Source organism: Genypterus blacodes, unplaced genomic scaffold (assembly GCF_046128005.1).
Source record: "Genypterus blacodes isolate CSIRO-AG114 ecotype Tasmania unplaced genomic scaffold, CSIRO-AGI_Gbla_v1 ptg000070l_1, whole genome shotgun sequence".
In the NCBI taxonomy this organism is placed as follows: Eukaryota; Metazoa; Chordata; class Actinopteri; order Ophidiiformes; family Ophidiidae; genus Genypterus; species Genypterus blacodes.
The window spans coordinates 2,651,530-2,669,983 of record NW_027466880.1 but is presented as its reverse complement, the minus strand read 5'-3'; the positions used below and the strand labels follow the sequence as shown (position 1 = coordinate 2,669,983).

The window sequence follows — 18,454 nt, the reverse complement described above, 5'->3', positions numbered from 1 at the left end:
TTCGCATACTTGTCTCACTGCCCACTTCGCTGCAGCACAACCCTTTTTTTTTTACCCGCCATGTTTCCATGGCAACCCCAGCCATTGAAGAGTACCACCATATATGTGATATCCCACTGTCTGAGAAATAATGTTTACCCAATAGCTGCCTTAAATATCTATAAATGTTTGACAGTCACACAGCAGAGGTAATTGAGAGTTTGCCTCTCAGATACAAGATCAATATGTTCCACTCCTGTGATCACCAGGGGCCCGGCCTCAACTATTTCCACATCTGTCTCACACGAGTAGCTACAACTACGACTGTGTGGCTTTTGCTGCCTGACATCATCTTCCTCACATCTATCAGAAATCAAGTTGAAGGGTGTGAAAGTCAAATACAGTCAAAATGAGACAAAACCTCTCAATGCTGCAACCTGACAGCAGGTGAGAAGAGTGTACATGTTGTAACTGGTTATATTTTCTGAAAAACATGAACAAATAAATGAGGAAATGAAAACCAACTAACAAATCAGAATAGAACAGAGCACAAGTTGTTATTTGTGGTTAACTAATTTCATCTTCATTCCTTCCTTGTTAAGGAAATGTCAAAGATGTTGCACCCAGTGAGAGAAAACGTGAAAGTCATCTGCCTTCGCTATCTGTGAGCCTTTGCTTTCCTCCTCTTGAGCCAACTGATCCCTGCAACCTGCTGTGGCCATGCTGAGTGAAGTGCTCCGCTCCAGCTTGTTGGTCACTGCTCTTCATTACTTGCCCCTCCATGTTCTCCTGCTGGAGGTGCTGATCTCTGGAGTTCTCCCCAGCATGTCCCGAATGCCCCCCGCTGCCAAACGCGAAATCATCATTGATGGGGACTTGGTGATTGGTGGTCTGTTCCCAGTGCACCAAAAAGGTGATGGGATAGAGGACTGTGGGAAGATCAATGAGGCGAGAGGGATCCAAAGGCTGGAAGCCATGCTGCTGGCGCTGGATGAGATTAACTCCAGTGATCACATCCTTCCTGGACTCCAGCTGGGGGCCCACATCCTGGACACCTGCTCCAAGGATACCTACGCTCTGGAGCAGTCCCTGGATTTTGTCAGAGCTTCCCTCACCAAGGTGCAGGATCCAGGTTTCATCTGCCCCGACGGCTCCAGACCCGTCCAAAATGAGGTTCCTCTTGCCATCTCTGGGGTCATTGGAGGATCCTACAGCGATGTTTCCATTCAGGTAAATGTGCATCTACAGTGAGTAAATCTCACATGTGACCAGAAGGACCAGGGGCAAGAGAGTTTGACTTTTTTGGTTTAACAATGATTTAATCTCTTTATGCATGCGTTCACACTCTCTCATGTTTACACAACAGAGATAATTACCCAAAATGCCTTGCACCTGCTCCTTTCCTCTACTCAGTAATTCTTCATAGCAGGACTTTTATGCTTTGGCTGGAATAACAATCCACATGGGATGTTGCTGTATGAAGCATCGACATTCACAGAAACATCCGTCACTTTGTCAGCCATTTAGTTTCCTCCATGCAGAAAACGCTGACCTTTCACACGTATGAAAGGTTGCCAGAGGCAATGCATCTGAGCATACCTAATTAATGCTGATTCCCCTCACACGTCATAATTACCATGATGCAGTAGATGTTAGGGAGACAAAGTCTGTATGTATAATTTGTCTTGTACTTTCCATTAGCACGCACACACAAGCACGCACGCACGCACGCACGCACGCACGCACGCACGCACGCACGCACGCACGCACGCACACGCACGCACGCACGCACGCACGCACGCACGCAAACTGTATTTTAGGATCTCTTTTTTTGTACTCGTGTTGGTGAACAAAGCTGTATTTTCACAGAGACCTAATTTACTTTCACCGAACCCAAACTTAATAGAAGCTATCAGCCATTTTCTAAAGCAAAGAACCAAAACATTACGAACATAAAGGAAATTAAGTTTTAAGGCAAAAATACTGAACGTTGAAAACAAAAGCAAACATTTCCCATAACAGCCGCACACAAAACTGATATCACATAAGAATAATATCACTAGTATTCATCATGAATAGTGAATGAGTAGTATTTTATTCTCGTCAGTATGAATATGAATGAATCCTGATTAAGTGTACACGCTGCTGTACATCATTTATTATTTATTATTATTTTTGTGTGTAACTTTGGAAAAGGTTGATGAATGCATTTAAAGTAGTGCAGTCTGATCGTAGGTGAGCAACATTGATTTGATTTGATTTTTTCTTCTTGGTTGAATAATACTGTGTGCAGAGCGGCGCAGTGTCTGGATCAGCATCAAGCATCGAGGGTCAAAGCTAAGACGGACCTGGAATGTGCTCAGTGGCAAATGAAATAAATAAATGAAACTTCCAAATGTTTTGTAAACAATGAGAGATATTCATAAAACAACTTAAACATAACCTGTGGACAAGTGCATTTTGTAGGAGATGTTATTAAGCATAGACTTTCATAGTTTATTAAGTTAAATTGTAGGAGACAGGGCTGGGATTTTACATGAACCTGCCGTGAATCTGTGTTTATAGCTGCATTTCTAAACTAAGTTTGGATATGAAGGCATAATCACTATGAAAATTATATCAAATTTCTGTGGGGTCAAATTTAATATTGTGTGCCATCCATATAAATTTCCATGATAGTTTGAATATGTTGAATGCTGGAGCCTGTTTGAGTGTGAATCCTCCATTTATGTCTATCAAAACAAAGCCATGATCCAAACACAACTTGTCGCCAGCACTCCTCCACACTGAATGCTTCTTCTCAGCATGTTGTGACTGTAACGCTGAATGCAGAGTGTCTACTCATATTCACAGGAAAAACTTCAACCATGTATAATTTCCTCCCTGGAACCATTCAAAGCACCAATCAACACCAAACCTCTTCACTTTACCTCCCCTTTTAAATTAATGATCGCTTTGATAAATGAACAGCATGATTTCCAGGAGCATATGAAAAGGACTGTGTGTGTCTGTGTGTCTTTGTGAAAGTCTTCAGCGACCTCACACACGCACACACAAACAAACACTGAGGGAAACTCTGAGTGTTGTGAATGAATTTGAATACATACATACAGACAGACTCAACAGTCTCTCAACAGTCCTGGACGTTTCATTGAATGTGAGCTGTGAGAGCGGTGAGAATCCTGCGGTGGGATCTTTTTTGGAGGGGGTCGCTGGTTTACACAGACCCTGTTTATCCCAGAGACCCACTTGGTGATAATGAGGGGTGTTAGAGAAGGGAAGAGCGAACAGCAAGTGCCAGGGAATGTCCTGGGGAAACTGAGGGGAGATGCCTTTCCCATCTGTGGGGAACATCTCCCCTGGCTGCAGCCCGGAGAGAAGAGGAGGAGGAGGAGGTGGAGGAGGAGGAGGACGCTGCCTGTAACACAGACCAGAGATAAATGTGCCAGATTCTTCTCAGCTCCGATGTGATTTTTTAATCATAATTAGCACCATCATTAGTATCATCATAAGGCTTTCAATGTCATCTTTCACTTCTTACTCATCCTGTTTTGCTTTGCTGCTCTTGTTATGGCTTCTCACTATTTCATTTTTTGAAAATAGTCCTGATTGCCATCTGGGATGTTGGCTGTTTGTCAGTAACTGTGAATGATGACTGGATTATAATATTTAGTTCCAAATGGCAACTCAACCTACAAACAGTAATGTGCAACTAGAAATGCAGTCGGACTGGCGATAGTTTATTGTGGTATAATTTATTAATGTTTGATTGTGTAATTAGTTTGCTGTACAACTACACTTAAAACAAAGGCAGGGCGACAGGGTTGGGAGTATCCAGCATATAGTACTCCACAGCATTGCCACACATACACCCACACATCCGTGTATCTATAACAGCTGGATCAATCACGCAGCAGATAAACACGTTATGTTCAGGAAGCACTGCCAGCTTTTGAAACATTCCCACCAACAAATCATCTTTTTTGGCTCTCTGGTTGTGTCTGATTGTGCTTTACAATGATGTGAGGTTGAAGTGACTTTTTTACCACTTGGACCAGATATTTTACCGGTAAAACTTGGGACAAATTACCAGTATTAAACAAAATTGTAAATGCAAGTGGGCGTGGCCTACATGCATATGTGGAGCTGAATACACATAATGCATTTGTTAGATATACTGCAGCACTTTAAGTAGAATAAACCACGCCCACTCAAATATGGTAGCAAACTGTTGCAAAACAGTAAGGAATAATAAAAAACAACAACAGTATAACTTTTGTCTCACAGACAAGTTTACAATGTACTATTTTGTTTAACTGAGCTGAATTTGCAGGAGGAGATGCAAATTTTAAAAATTGTTCAAAATCTAGTTTCAATGGAGATGAGCAAAATGAATGGATACAGATTGAGTGAAGGAATCCAGGGGGAAAACCGATTTTGACTCTGTGTGACCTTGTTAAAAAGTTCTAACATTGTAGAAGTTCAGCATCAAAGTGGCTATTACCACGCTCAGCTGGGCCCAGTGTGAAAAAACAAAAAGCTATGGAATCCATCCATCTATCCATCTATTGTTTCAACCTGCTGGAGAGGGCTGGAGCTTCTCCCTGCATTCACTGGATAAGAGTCAGAGTCAGGGAGCAACACACACACACACACGCAGATGAGCTTCAAATTCACCTCATCTGTGTGTGTTTGGGCTGCAAAGACGATCCACACAGAGACACAGAGACACACAGGTGAACCCCACACAGACACAGAGACACACAGGTGAACCACACACAGACACAGAGACACACAGGTGAACCACACACAGACACAGACACAGACACACACACAGGTGAACCACACACAGGAAGAAGAAGCCAGCTGGGGAAAATAAAATATTTTACTGCAAAAAGAACAATAAAAAATGCTCTGGCTATAATTTAGGGAGGCAGTAGCTCAGTGGGTAGAGCTTCCACTTGGGAACCGGAGGGTCGCCGGTTTGATTCCCTGCCGAGGTGCCCCTGAGCAAGGCACCGAACCCTCAATTGCTCCCCCCTCTGCGAAGGGTGGTAATGTAATGTAATGTAAGTCGCTTTGGATAAAAGCGTCTGCCAAATGCTCGTAATGTAATATAATGTAATTTCACAAACCCTTACAATCCCATAATAAAAACTCATACGACACACACACACACCTTGAAATCCTTGAAGGACAGTTCAGTAATCTGTCTTAGTCAACAAACACATATGTGAAAGGTGATGTGAAGTGTATTTCTCCCGGGCAACGCTTAATAAAAAATCTAGTATCCTAAAAATGTAATATCCTAAGATTCACACTCCGGAACATCCAGCCTGGAAGACAAACTATGTCTTAGTGTCGCCGTGCCGTCTTGAGCTTGAGGAAGCTCTTCAGTAATTTAAGGCGTGTGGATTAAATAAATGAATTCATATCTGTCTTGCTGTATGTTGACATTTAATATCATTGGTTTGCAGTGGTTTATTAAATGCGTTGATGTGTGGCACTGGAGGAATTGCAGAGGGCTCCATCTTATTGTTTCCTTCCCACAGATTGTGTCGGGTAAACAGAATATTCTGGCGGTGTCACCTTCAAAAGCCTTCTTGTTGTCTTATATTGTGCGTTATTGCCGAGTCCCCCTCTCCCCTCCCTCCCTCCCTCCCTCCCTCTCCGCCTCTGAAAATGTTGTTATTGAGCCAGACACTTTTGCACAATAAGAGAACACAACTCGCCTCTCTCGCCTCTAATTAGCGCACAAAGAATGTCAATCAAAGTGAGAGGAGATACTCGCATACCTGGAACGTGCAGTGAGCGATATCACCAGCTGCACCTTCATCTCGTCCGTCTTAGATCTGTTGTTTTTTTTTTGTCGCACATGGAGTATCTGAATAATACATTAACATTCACAGTTTGGAACCTGTAGTTGTTACAATCAGTCACAGTTACTGAACTAATCCAGTTTATTTCACAAATACACCAGAGGAGATGAGCACCACTTCCGAGTTGTGAGTCGCAGAAAATATAGAGCAGCGTTTTTGACAGATGGATCCTTGCGTTCCAGAGCAGCACGGAAAGCCAATGTTGTGTTGAATTTTGTTCAGGTGGTGGGAGGAAATAACACATTCAAGTTTAATGGTAGGGGTGTACAATCAGATCGACATGTTTTAGGATCAGGGTTAGTCTCGCTGCATTCCCTTCAATAGAAAGTATGAATATTACTATATCAGGCTCACATTCATCAACAACACAGCACTGAATGTTCTATATACTGTGTGGCCCTATATTTGTCACATAAGGTACATTTTGTATCCCAGGTTCTTACTAAATAGTAATTCACATAGGGCCGACGGCAGCAGACTCTGTGGACTTGAAACCTTTAAAGCCTAATCTACACATCCAAAGCCGTGACCTCTATTGAAAGACCTGAATCGTGTGTAAGAAACCTTGTAGCTTTGACCATGGCGGGATAAACAGAGTTGGAAGAGAGAAAATGGGATATTTATGTCCATTTCAGTTACAGTGGCTGCTTCTGCGCCACAAACGTTTCACTTTCACAGTGGAAGCATTGCTGCTGCTGCTGCTGCTGCGGGCAGAAGAGAACAGAACAGAACCCTGCACTGCAAATTCATTTTGAATTTCCAACCATTGTTAGTTATTCAGCTGTTGTTGGCTTCACTTTCCATGGTGTGATAAGAGTTTTGTAGCCTACAGCAAACTATAGGGCCGGTATACATCTTGAAATATCTAAATCTACACACACAGTTAAAGGGCGAGAGCAGCGCTGGAACAATTCCAAGCCTCCGTAAACAGTTTCAGGAGGGAAACAAAGCACAGGCTCAAAATGGCGACGGTGGAAGAGATAAGTGAATACATTTCTTGCTGTTGTTGTTTTCAGAATTCGTTTGGACTAAATTTGAATTAATTACCGTTTTCGAAAATCTAATGACCCCCTCAGGCTGAAGGATAAACAGCCACAATAATGCAGCTGCAATCAGGCCAAAATCTGCTTGGATTCCTTAGATCTGCCAGATAGCAGCTTTCTCACGTAACCACTGAAATTATAAAGTCGGCTGTGTTTTTCCGCACTTGTTGTCGTTCTTGTTGATGTGCTGTCGTCAGTACTTCACTCTAGCAGTTACAGAAACTTATCCAAGACCAAAGACGTTTCCGATCATCCTGAAAGATCTCGCTTGTCACATCCAACAGATTCGAAACAAAAAAAGACATGGAGCCGCTGAATTACACCATGGTAGTACATTGTCCTTGAGATCGTCACCACTTGTCTTTGAACACAGAAAGTACTGTCTTTACTTTGAGATTTAGAGAGGGGTTGCATGTTTGATGTTGCGCAATTAAGCCGATAAAGCCTGGTGTGCTGTTTTTAGCCATCTTTGTTCACTTGAACTAATGTGCCACATGTTTTTTCCTTCACCGTGACTATTGAGCGCAAAGATCAGACTGCTACATGCGTCACAAGTGCACCATTGTGTTGGGCCTTGGCCTTTCCATGCACCCTACGCTGTAAAAGCCATTTGTTATATTTAAATGATCCGTGGCGCATCGCTTCCAAGCTCGCCGCGTCCCTTGAGGCCACGGCAGCGAGAGAACGATGCACGGAAGGTTTGTAGTTAGTTTTTAATCCTTGCTTTGTGTTAGATTTGCCAGAAATTGTATCATTTCCTGTATCATCTGTTGGTATTTGTGTATGATTAATGAGTCATTTCTCATCACAAGCACAAACTCAACCACGTAATTCTAAAATAACATCTAATGGAAGCCCAGCAAAGGTCATATGGGACGCTGTTTATAGAATACCCTGTTATTGTTTTTGAGCATTAAACTTGTGTTTTAAAGGAATTGAAAAAAGAGGAAGGAACCACACTTTACTCAATCAAATGTATGATTGATTATTTGTTTGCTGCTGCGTTCTGTGTCTTAGTGCATTTACCTTGTGCAAACAGAGTGCCTAACTTTAGATGTTTGTATTTGACGTAATGATGTAAAATGCCTCTGTAGCTGCAGCTGATCTGTATTGCACAATGACAAAGGCCGGCGCCCGTCGCTGCCTGTCATGTAGTGTGTCTACAGTATGTCTCAGCTTGACAGGGGCCTCGGGGACATTCGGTACAGATGGACTTTCCATGCTGTAAAAAAAAAAATCCTGATTGACGCATGAGTAAGAGACAGCCTATGTATGTCCCAGCTGTCTCATATCTGTCCTCAGAGCTTCATTCAGTTCGCGGAGGAAACACTGGCCACTGCGCACAAATGACCACAATGCAGCTTATCACAGGATTTGATGGCTACATGATAGAACACTTTATCAACCTTTTTCACCGCATGTTGCTTTTGGTCCTTCGCATTAGCAACACTCACTGCAGTCCTACCTGCTTTGACCTGTCGACCACTGAGTTTATCCATTTTACACTTGATTAGTTGTTATGGTAGACAGATAAAATTGTAGAACACGATCAATACAACTTTTAACAAGCCAGGACTTCATATAAAACCAAACTGACTTTATGAGAGGAGAATGTGTTTCATTTTTTATTTTGATCTGATACTCCTCGTCCATTTAGTATCACTGCAAAAAATATCCAAGTAGAACTTCTGCAATCTAGACCAATGGGACAAATTTATGTAGTTGTAGGCAAATACTGCAATATTTTAACCACAAACAACTTTACCTGAGAGAGAGAGAGAGAGAGAGAGAGAGAGAGAGAGAGAGAGAGAGAGAGAGAGAGGACTAACAGACGGTCTCTGTCACACAATCTACGTAGTGCCGTCCTGAAAGGTGCGCTGGCAAGCTTCCCCAAGATTGGTATTGATGAAGGCCAAATGCTTTGAAAGCCTGGAAGAGGATACTCCCCTCTTATCGCGTGTGTATGTGTGTGTGTGTGACTGAATTAAGTGTAGGTTGTTGCATACAAAACACTATATGTCGGAGGCAGCATCAATGAAACCATTAATGTCAGAGTCTAATCAAGCCTCCCTGTGCATTAAGAAAGGAAATCATGTGATAAGACCTCTGCCCTATATTCTGACGGAGACGATGGGTGAGGATCACTGGCGGGTGTGTTGCGCTTGTCCACATACATCATATTTGCTCCGTTCATCCCCTCCAGTGCTGGCAGCGTGTTTTCAGTCTCTTATCTTTGGGCTGTTTTAACTGAAGGAGGTTAAGCACATGGCTGCTCTGAGTTCAGGGTTAATGTCAGTGATTTCTGAGGCTAAACACAGGAGTGTTTGCATTGCCTTCACCGTGTACACTCCGCCAATGCCTGTTTGTTAATGCCTCGCTCTATATTAACTAATGGCTGTACAGGGATATAAATGTTGCCCGAGAGTTCCATGATCCCAAACATCATGTAAGAGTTCTCGAAATAAAACGTGTTTTATTGTAGCTTGTTTAGCCTCACAGCATTAAAGGTGCTTGTAATGAGGTAATTAGTCTTTTATTTCAGCACTTGTTTGTGTTACGATGTCAGGAAACAGGACTACATGGACGTCCATATTTAGGATCGGTAGAAATGTTAGAATGTAAATGTGTGATGATGTACTAAGCAGAACCATCTATGTTTCTAATGACAGTAGCCACTTTTTTTAGCTCAGGCTAAAATACAGGAGAAGGGGGAGATTTACTAAAGGTTTGCTGGCCTTTAGCAGACGGTAACAGAGACAAATACACTACTGTTTGTCCATACTTAGTATGTGACGCACCGGGGGTTTGTGCTGGTAAAAACGAGAGAAAAGGGACATGCTGTGCATAATGAGACAATGGAATAGATTTATTATGGCTGGTCACCGTTGTGGTAAAGGTAATTGCATCTATGATTTACTCTTTGAGAGGCAGGTGTTAACTTCATGAATAAAGCCCTAGATTCGAATAATGGCAGCTGTCATTCTTGAATGACACATTTAAATTTTGCGTGACCCAAAGACGTTCATTAAGAAAGAAGACATCAGGATAACAGATACGAGAAGCGTCTTAAATAGCGGCAGTGCTGCAGCTCTGATCATTCAACTGAAAACATGCGGCGATGCGGATATTTGCAGCCTGTTGGGTAATTTGCATAGTGCTGAGAGTAAATCTGGCCTTGGATATCTTACAAAATAAGAGAAATTATGTTTAAAAAAGTCTAATAATCTTGAGCAGATGGTGACTGATAAGGTTTATTTTCTTGGATAACATTAAACGTCTCAAAACTCAAGACTTCTTTTGAATTCTTTTCTTTTTGCAGGGCAGAACAAAGTTTGTATTGCTTCAATCCCACGGTAGGCATATATCATACTGATAAAATAGCCGACAACCATAATGGTTTGATAACTGGCTTCACACTTTGAGTGGGTGGATTGAGCGAGCTGGAAGAATTGTACTTTTAATAGGGCCGAGTGAGAAAATGGAAGGTTCCAATTCCATCCATGTGAACGCTATTATTTGGAAAGCCTTCAGGCGCAGCAGCAAGCCAGAGGGTGGAGAAGTCATAGTGAAGCAACGTGCGCTCATGGCTTTCCACCAAGCTGCATCTCTCATGAGACATCCTGAATAAAATGATGTTTTCTCCAGCCTCCTCTCATAGATAAATGTGAGATGCAAACTCTTTATTGGAATCTTTTTTTGTAACGGTGCCACTAACAGATATGGACTGAAATGCACCGCAAAGAAAAGCCGCAAACACTAGAGAACACACTAGAACACTTCATACAAGGAACAAAGGCAAATGGGCACAGGAGGAGGGAAACACACAGATGAAGTACACATCAGGGAACGGATGATGACGAACAGGTGAGGCAAATCAGGAACAGGTGAAACTAATCAGGGCGGGGCAGACAATCACACAGGGGCAGGAAGTGAAGAATCCGGAATGAGAGGGAGACAAAAAATAGAACAAATAAAAGAGGAACGATGAAAGATGAGATCTAAAAAGAAGCTTATCCTCAGTCATATCACACAGCATAACCATCACCACAAAATCATCCCTTCAGCCAGAAAATATCCTGTCATTCTTTGATATAACTTGCACATTGAAGAACTGGATAGAAAGAATTTAACCTGAGAAAACAAGATTGTTGTCCGTCTGCCGTTGTTGCTGTTATCTGGCAATTCTGTAAAGGGATTTAACAGAGTTGACTATTTGACGGATTGTCTCAGTTTCCTTCCCGCGGACATGACAAACATCACAGAGCTACAGGTCATATTCATTTCTACCAATTGAAATTGTGAGGCATCAAAATATCAGAGGCAAAGCAGGGATAAGCTTCCTTTCTGCAGTTGCAGTACAATTTTACATTCAGTACCTTTCCATGCTTGCCGACGGGGCCGTTGATTTAAATGTATACTGTGTCCCTCTGCTAAAGATGCGAGATGACTGTGAATACTTTCCAAGGTGCTCATTGAACTTTTCAGAGTTGCTCATGTTGGTAACCTTTATAGGCCAACTGGAACATCAACAGCAGCAATAATTAGCCAATTGATATGAGTGACATCAACCCATGTGGTGTAGCATACACTTAATTAACTAACATCTCCTGAACGTACACTTACCACACTTCATCAAACAAACCCTCCACCAGAACATGACCTCTTGTAACCACTAGTGGCATCTCTCAGAGGGACTTCTTTCTACACAGTGGCAATAACACATGTGACCACAGAGCAACCAGTGCTTGGTACATAATGTTTTACACATGTGACACTAAGCTATTCTATTCTCAAATTTCCAATTATGTACAATGTTCTAAAATGAATGGCAATCCATCATGCAGGTATTAAAGCATTCGTCCTGTCATGTTTATGGTGGTTATGCTGAGTGGTGTCCTGCTGACTCACTGTCTTCCATCTCTTTCTGTAGGTTGCCAACCTACTGCGACTGTTCCAGATCCCTCAGATTAGCTACGCTTCCACCAGTGCAAAGCTCAGCGATAAGTCCCGCTATGACTACTTTGCCCGCACTGTGCCCCCTGACTTCTACCAGGCCAAGGCCATTGCTGAAATCCTGCGGTACTTTAACTGGACATACGTGTCTACGGTAGCGTCAGAGGGTGACTATGGTGAGACCGGCATCGACGCCTTCCAGCAGGAAACCCGCTCTCGCCAAATCTGCATCGCCACGTCAGCCAAGGTGAGCCGCTCCATGAACCGGCAGGGCTATGACAATGTGATCCGCTCCCTGCAGCAGAAGTCCAACGCCAGGGTGGTCATCCTGTTCACCCGCAGTGAAGACGCCCGCGAGCTGCTGGTGGCTGCTGCTCGAATGAATGTCAGCTTTATCTGGGTGGCCAGCGATGGCTGGGGTGCACAGGAGAGCGTGACAAGGGGCAGCGAAACTGCAGCAGATGGGGCCTTCACCATCGAGCTGGCCTCCTACCCAATCCGAGAGTTTGAAGACTACTTCACCAAGTTGAACCCGTACACTAACACGAGGAACCCGTGGTTCAAGGAGTTTTGGGAGCATCGATTTGGCTGCAGCCTACAGGAACACGGCTGCAGCGACCGCAGCCTGAGGGATGGTCTGTTTGAACAGGAATCCAAGATCATGTTTGTGGTGAATGCAGTTTACGCCATGGCTTTCGCCCTCCACAACATGAGGCAGGCCGTGTGTTTCAACACATCCAAGGTCTGCGATGCCATGAAGCCAGGTAACGGCAAGAGGTTCTACAAGGAGTTCATCCTGAAAACCAAGTTTGAAGGTGAGCAAAGCACGAGAGAGCAAGTTAGAGTAAGAGAGAGAGAGAGCTGTATCCCATAGCAACAAAAAAAGGGAATACAAATTGCTTTTCCTGGCCACCGTGTTATTCACTGGTTGTCCTTTGTGGTTTGACAGATGGTTCGTGCTGTAAAAGTGAAAACTGTATTCCACTTTTTCAATTTTTCACTTTGTCCAGAGAAATCTGAAGCGTGGCTCCTCCACCCTTTGTGAACCCTGGGAGATCCTTCTTTCCACTGAAATATACAGAGTTCAAAGTGTTTCCCCCAAAGCCACTTATCTCTGTGTGAATGGTGATGTAATGTTTATTGGTTGGCTCTGCAATCCAAACAGTGTGACTCAAAATGTGTTGCTTACTCAATGAGCCTGTTTTTGAGAAGGGATTTGGAATTATTGAGTCTGTTGTCTTTCTCATGTTGTCATCTTGCATCGTGTTCATGGACAGCAGCTTGAAATCAGCTCTGCTTTGTCTCTGCCTTCTATCAGCTCCATTCCGACCGGCCGAGACTGAGAACATGGTGCGATTCGACGCTGTTGGCGACAGCATCAGCCGCTACAACATCTTTCATTACCACAAAGAAGGGGGAAAGTTTGCCTACAAGAAGGTGGGCTACTGGGACCAGATCCTGACCCTGAACAACAGCCTGGTGGCCTGGCAGGGACAGGTGCCGCCTACGTCCCAGTGCAGTGACCCCTGCAGGAAGAACGAGGTGAAGAGTATGCAGCCTGGAGATGTGTGCTGCTGGATCTGTATCCCCTGTCAGCCCTACCAGTACCTGCAGGATGAGTTCACCTGTGCCGACTGCAGCTTCGGTCAGTGGCCCCTGGCTAACCTCACGGGCTGCTATGATCTACCAGAGGAGTACATCCGCTGGGAAGACGCTTGGGCCATCGGGCCTGTGACCATCTCCTGCCTCGGTATATTGAGCACTCTATCAGTAATAGGCTTGTTCTTCAAGAACAACGAGACGCCTGTGGTGAAAGCCAGTGGAAGAGAACTCTCCTACATCCTCCTGCTGGGAGTACTGATGTGTTATAGCATGACCTTCATCTACATCACCAAGCCTTCCACTGTTGTTTGTACCTTACGTCGACTTGGCTTAGGCACTTCCTTCGCAGTGTGTTACTCAGCCCTGCTAACCAAGACCAACCGAATCGCTCGGATCTTCAGCGGCGTGAAGGACGGAGCCCAGCGGCCGCGCTTCATCAGCCCGGCCTCGCAGGTAGCAATCTGTGGCGCTCTGATCTCTTGCCAGTTGCTGGTGGCTGTAATCTGGCTGCTGGTGGAAGTTCCGGGGGTCAGAAAGGAGGTGAGCCCGGAGAGAAGAGACGTGGTCACCCTCAAGTGCAACAGCAGAGACTCCAGCATGCTCCTGTCACTCACCTACAACTGCATCCTCATCATCCTCTGCACAGTCTACGCCTTCAAGACCCGAAAGTGCCCGGAAAACTTCAATGAGGCCAAGTTCATCGGGTTCACCATGTACACCACCTGCATCATCTGGCTGGCATTCCAACCCATCTTTTATGTCACCGCCAGCGACTACAGGGTAACAACCTACACACACACACACACACACACACACACACACACACACACACACACACACACACACACACACACACACACACACACACACACACACACACGGCTTTGAAGCAACACTGGGGAGAACACACAACAAAACAGAAGCATAGGAGCGGAACAATCACACAGAAAAGAACCTGGTTTGGAACTGAAAATGCTTAGAAACATCTTTAACACTAAACACTGAATCCATTTGCCTTGAACATCGTTACAATGCGTTCTTCGAGAATTTTCAAGGTAAAATGACACGGCAGCTGTTACGGAATAGTATAACCATAGTATATAGATGACAACCTCTAGTGTTTCTTACAATTGCTGAGGAGGAAGATTTCCCTTTTCAGTTTCGTTTGATCACCCTTAGCCACTCTCATGAAAGAATTCAGATTTTCTTTTCATGTGCACAGAAGCCAAGAGCACAGACACTGGAGAGGCCAGAATATGGAGGAGGAAATCATTAGCCACAGTCGAAACTGATTCATGTATTCGAAGGCACTCAGTCACATGTTTTGTATGCAAAAGATGGATTCTGAAGATACAATGCAAATGATGGCTGCTGACCTCATATACATTCAGATCACTCAGGACTAATATGAGTCACACACCAATGTTTTATGCAGGTTTATAGCCGCATCATGAAATGTCCATGAATATTTGGGATGAATATTCATAGACATAAGTGCTTCATGTTTCCAGCCACAGGGCAAGTGGAAAATCTATACCTTCGAGGCCAAATCTCCCTCTTTTAAGTTAAATAGAACAAAACATTAGGCTTAAAACTGACAGACTGTGTTAAATTGTGACAACTGGTGCCTTTGGCTCAAACTCAAGGCTACTGCCACGCCACTTGGTCAGGGTGTGCACAAGGCCTTTGTTGTGCAAACAGATTGGGGTGGGCGGGGGTGGGGGGCGCGCGATGGGGCGCCTACTACCACACACGCTTTGTTTCATCATGAGCTACCTGAGGCTTTTCATGTCTGTAGTGATCAGCCCTCCTGCACTGCAGTCCTTTCCCTTATCCTGAGTGGGATTAATGAAACTGACTGAACACTGTAGAATACGAGGTTTCACACCAGAGACACACACACACACACACACTCACAAACACACACACACGCACACACACACACTGACATACGCACACACACAGAGCAATTGAAAGAATGAGGGGTTGGCTCTGCAACACAGAGACCTTGATGCTTTGGATCTATGTGACACCAATAATAATGGCCGTGGGTTCTGTTGCCACATTTCAAACGGGGTTGAATAACACATTAGAGAAATACTCAAATGAGAGCGCAGCCTTGTTCCCCTATGAATAATAATCAAGCCAAGGTCACACTCATAAATACAGATATCCTCATAATTTCGGCCACATTTATGTGTCATTGTGTTAAATCATCTTTTTACCACATGTTTTTACTTCTCTTGAATCATAACACAACAAGATGATTCTGTAATCCTGCAGTATGTTTGCTGTATATTGGACAGATACTCAGTCACACATTCCTTTCATGAAAGTTGTAGAACTCAACTCAATAAACTACACAACGGAAATAAATATATTAATAAATGAATAAAATATTTCTGGCTGTCTGAAACGCACAAGTATACCAAATAAGATTAATTGAATAAACCAACAACCCTCCCCTGCAATGAGGATGAGTATGTACACTCACTTTCAAGAAGGAACACAGTGGGGTCGGCAGCGCCTCGTGTCGTACTCCTGCTTTGTTATCACTTTGTGTAAATAGAAAAGCAGCTAAAAATACATGCTAATGCCAGAGAGGTGATCTGTTAAACAAAGGTCGCTTTTATAATCTATAATGTGAAGACGTGAGGATTTCTCATTCAGCGTTTCTGCATTTTTCCTTCCGCAGTATGTTTGGAGGAGATTTCACACCACGCTGTGCTTCTGCAAATAGAAGTTCCTGGTCTGCAGGGGTAACCAGTGGGGTGGGAAGAGACGGTGACCCCAGCAGTCAGCTCTCATTAGCAGCTGAAATATGACTAACTAAGCTCTGACTTTGCAGCCAGCAGTGCTTTGCCTAACATCATTCTCGCCCGTATATACAGTCATGCCTAAGCACATACATGTAACAGTACACATACATACTGTAAAGGAAATCTGCACACATGCATTATCAGATGTGGCTGTAGATGGGGTCTTTAATGTCAACACAAGAGACTAAATCCACTTGCATCACATCTCCACATGACAACCAAGAGAGACCAGCAAGACAATATTTATACTTCCATGAATTTATTCTTTTTTTTCCCCCTAACATGGAATAATTTGGCATGAGCTCGTTTAATAATAAACCGCGTCCACGCCCAATTAGGTAAGAGATATCAAGGAAACTAAGTACTAACTACTATAATATTTATCTGACCTCGACCAGATCATTAAACCTGCAAATTGAGTTGACACTGTTAATGTCTGAAACTGTGAACATCTGTGATGGTTATACACTGGGAATTCCCCTAAAAGATTTTCCATGGGAAGCACGAAGAAGAGAGATGTGGCTAAGAGTTAATGGAGGAGTAAGATGTGATACTAAGGTGGAGGCAGGGTGTCCGAGCTGCCTGAACCTCTGCTACGTCATCATTAGTCTGTACTTGAAGGTAGAAGGAGGATCTGATGCTCTGTCTCTGTCCTCTGCTTCCCCTCAGGTGCAGACCACCACCATGTGTATCTCCGTCAGCCTCAGCGGGTCGGTGGTGCTCGGCTGCCTCTTCGCTCCCAAAGTCCACATCATCCTCTTCCAGCCTCAGAAGAACGTGACCACCCTGAGAGCCACAGCCAACCGCTTCAGCGCCACCGTGTCCGCGCCCGCCTCCGCCCCCAGCTCCAGCTACTCAAAAGGTAACCAACATCCATCACACCTTTTTGACTCACTTTGGATTTGTGTGAGTTTTACAGGATTCTATTCATGACTAGCAACATTTAAGATTCAAAATTAGGATAAAAACAGGAATAATGTGGTCAGCAGGACAAATACAGCAATGCAAGTTCTGCCATATTGGAAACATTTGCAACATTTGCGACATACTGCACCATCATCACACTGTCAGAGAGAAGAACTAAAGCTGCTGTTATATTTATGATGGATTTCAGAGATTTTACCAGGATGGAACGTATGAGAAATACTTGGACGGATGTTGCAGGATATGCTTTTGAAAGCTATGGTGCATGAAATCTAATATGTTGTTATAGTGGCTGTGACACTTTCGCCTCCTTTCCTAAATGTGACAACAAGTCTGCCCAAAATGTGACCTCGATGAAACAGACCATGTTGAATAAAAAAAAAAAAAATCAGATCTTATAGAATGAAAGATGAATTCTGAAATACTGAATGAAACATGAGATATTTAATGAAAAATGAGGATATGGGATAAAACTTGAGCATGCTGAATGAAGCAGGCTGGACATTTCTACTCAGTCAATGCATTTCTTATCAAGTTAGACTTTATTCATTGGCTAAAATGTATGAATTACAAAACAGGACACTAATTCACAGCACAAAACACAAACTGAAGCTGATCTTTTTACTTTTTTACTTCAAATTTTCTTTTTAGAATGAGGCATGTCTGAGATTTCTCTTCCCTTTGCTCTTAGCCTTGTATTTCCCTTTTACGTTGGCGTATTTTGCCTCGTTAACATCTTACGTCTCTCCCCTCAGGATCGGCCTCCAACTACGTCCCAGCGGTGTGTAACGGCCGTGAGGTGGTGGACTCTACAACATCCTCTTTGTGAGAAAAAAAAGAAAAAAGGGTTCCTCTCCAAACGTAACAAGAGGCCATCAACAGTCATCAATCACCCTTCATCAAACGGAGGCGGCTGTGACAGCGGCTCTGTGGCATCAATATGCTGCAGAGAGATAAGTGCGCCTGAGCAGAGTGAACAAGCTACCAGGGACGGCCAGAGCGTAATGATGTTCCCACAGTGAGCCGTATGTATCAAGTGTAAAGCCTTTTTTTTGTATAGGATTTAACATGCTGTGATGATCTCCTTGGTTTTACACATAGATGTGATTCAAATGCACTGTGCCTTGTCATAAGATGTCTTGTCAACTGGGTGGTTGTGATGCGATCATAGTGTTAAAGAAAACAAAAGGCTGTTCTTATCTCGTCCTTACAGTGCTGTGAATATATACAAATATTAAAAAAAAAGTTAACCCCT

The 18,454-nt window shown here is 43.6% G+C and overlaps 1 protein-coding gene across 1 annotated transcript; it reads left to right on the top strand.

Moving 5' to 3' along the window:
* The first annotated feature begins 699 nt into the window (after nucleotides 1-699).
* grm2b (glutamate receptor, metabotropic 2b) lies at nucleotides 700-18,028 on the top strand. The gene is made up of 5 exons (XM_076156763.1): nucleotides 700-1,209; nucleotides 11,832-12,669; nucleotides 13,173-14,236; nucleotides 16,945-17,137; nucleotides 17,955-18,028. The coding sequence occupies exons 1-5, from the start codon at nucleotides 700-702 to the stop codon at nucleotides 18,026-18,028; spliced, it is 2,679 nt and encodes an 892-aa protein (XP_076012878.1).
* The last annotated feature ends 426 nt before the right edge of the window (nucleotides 18,029-18,454 follow it).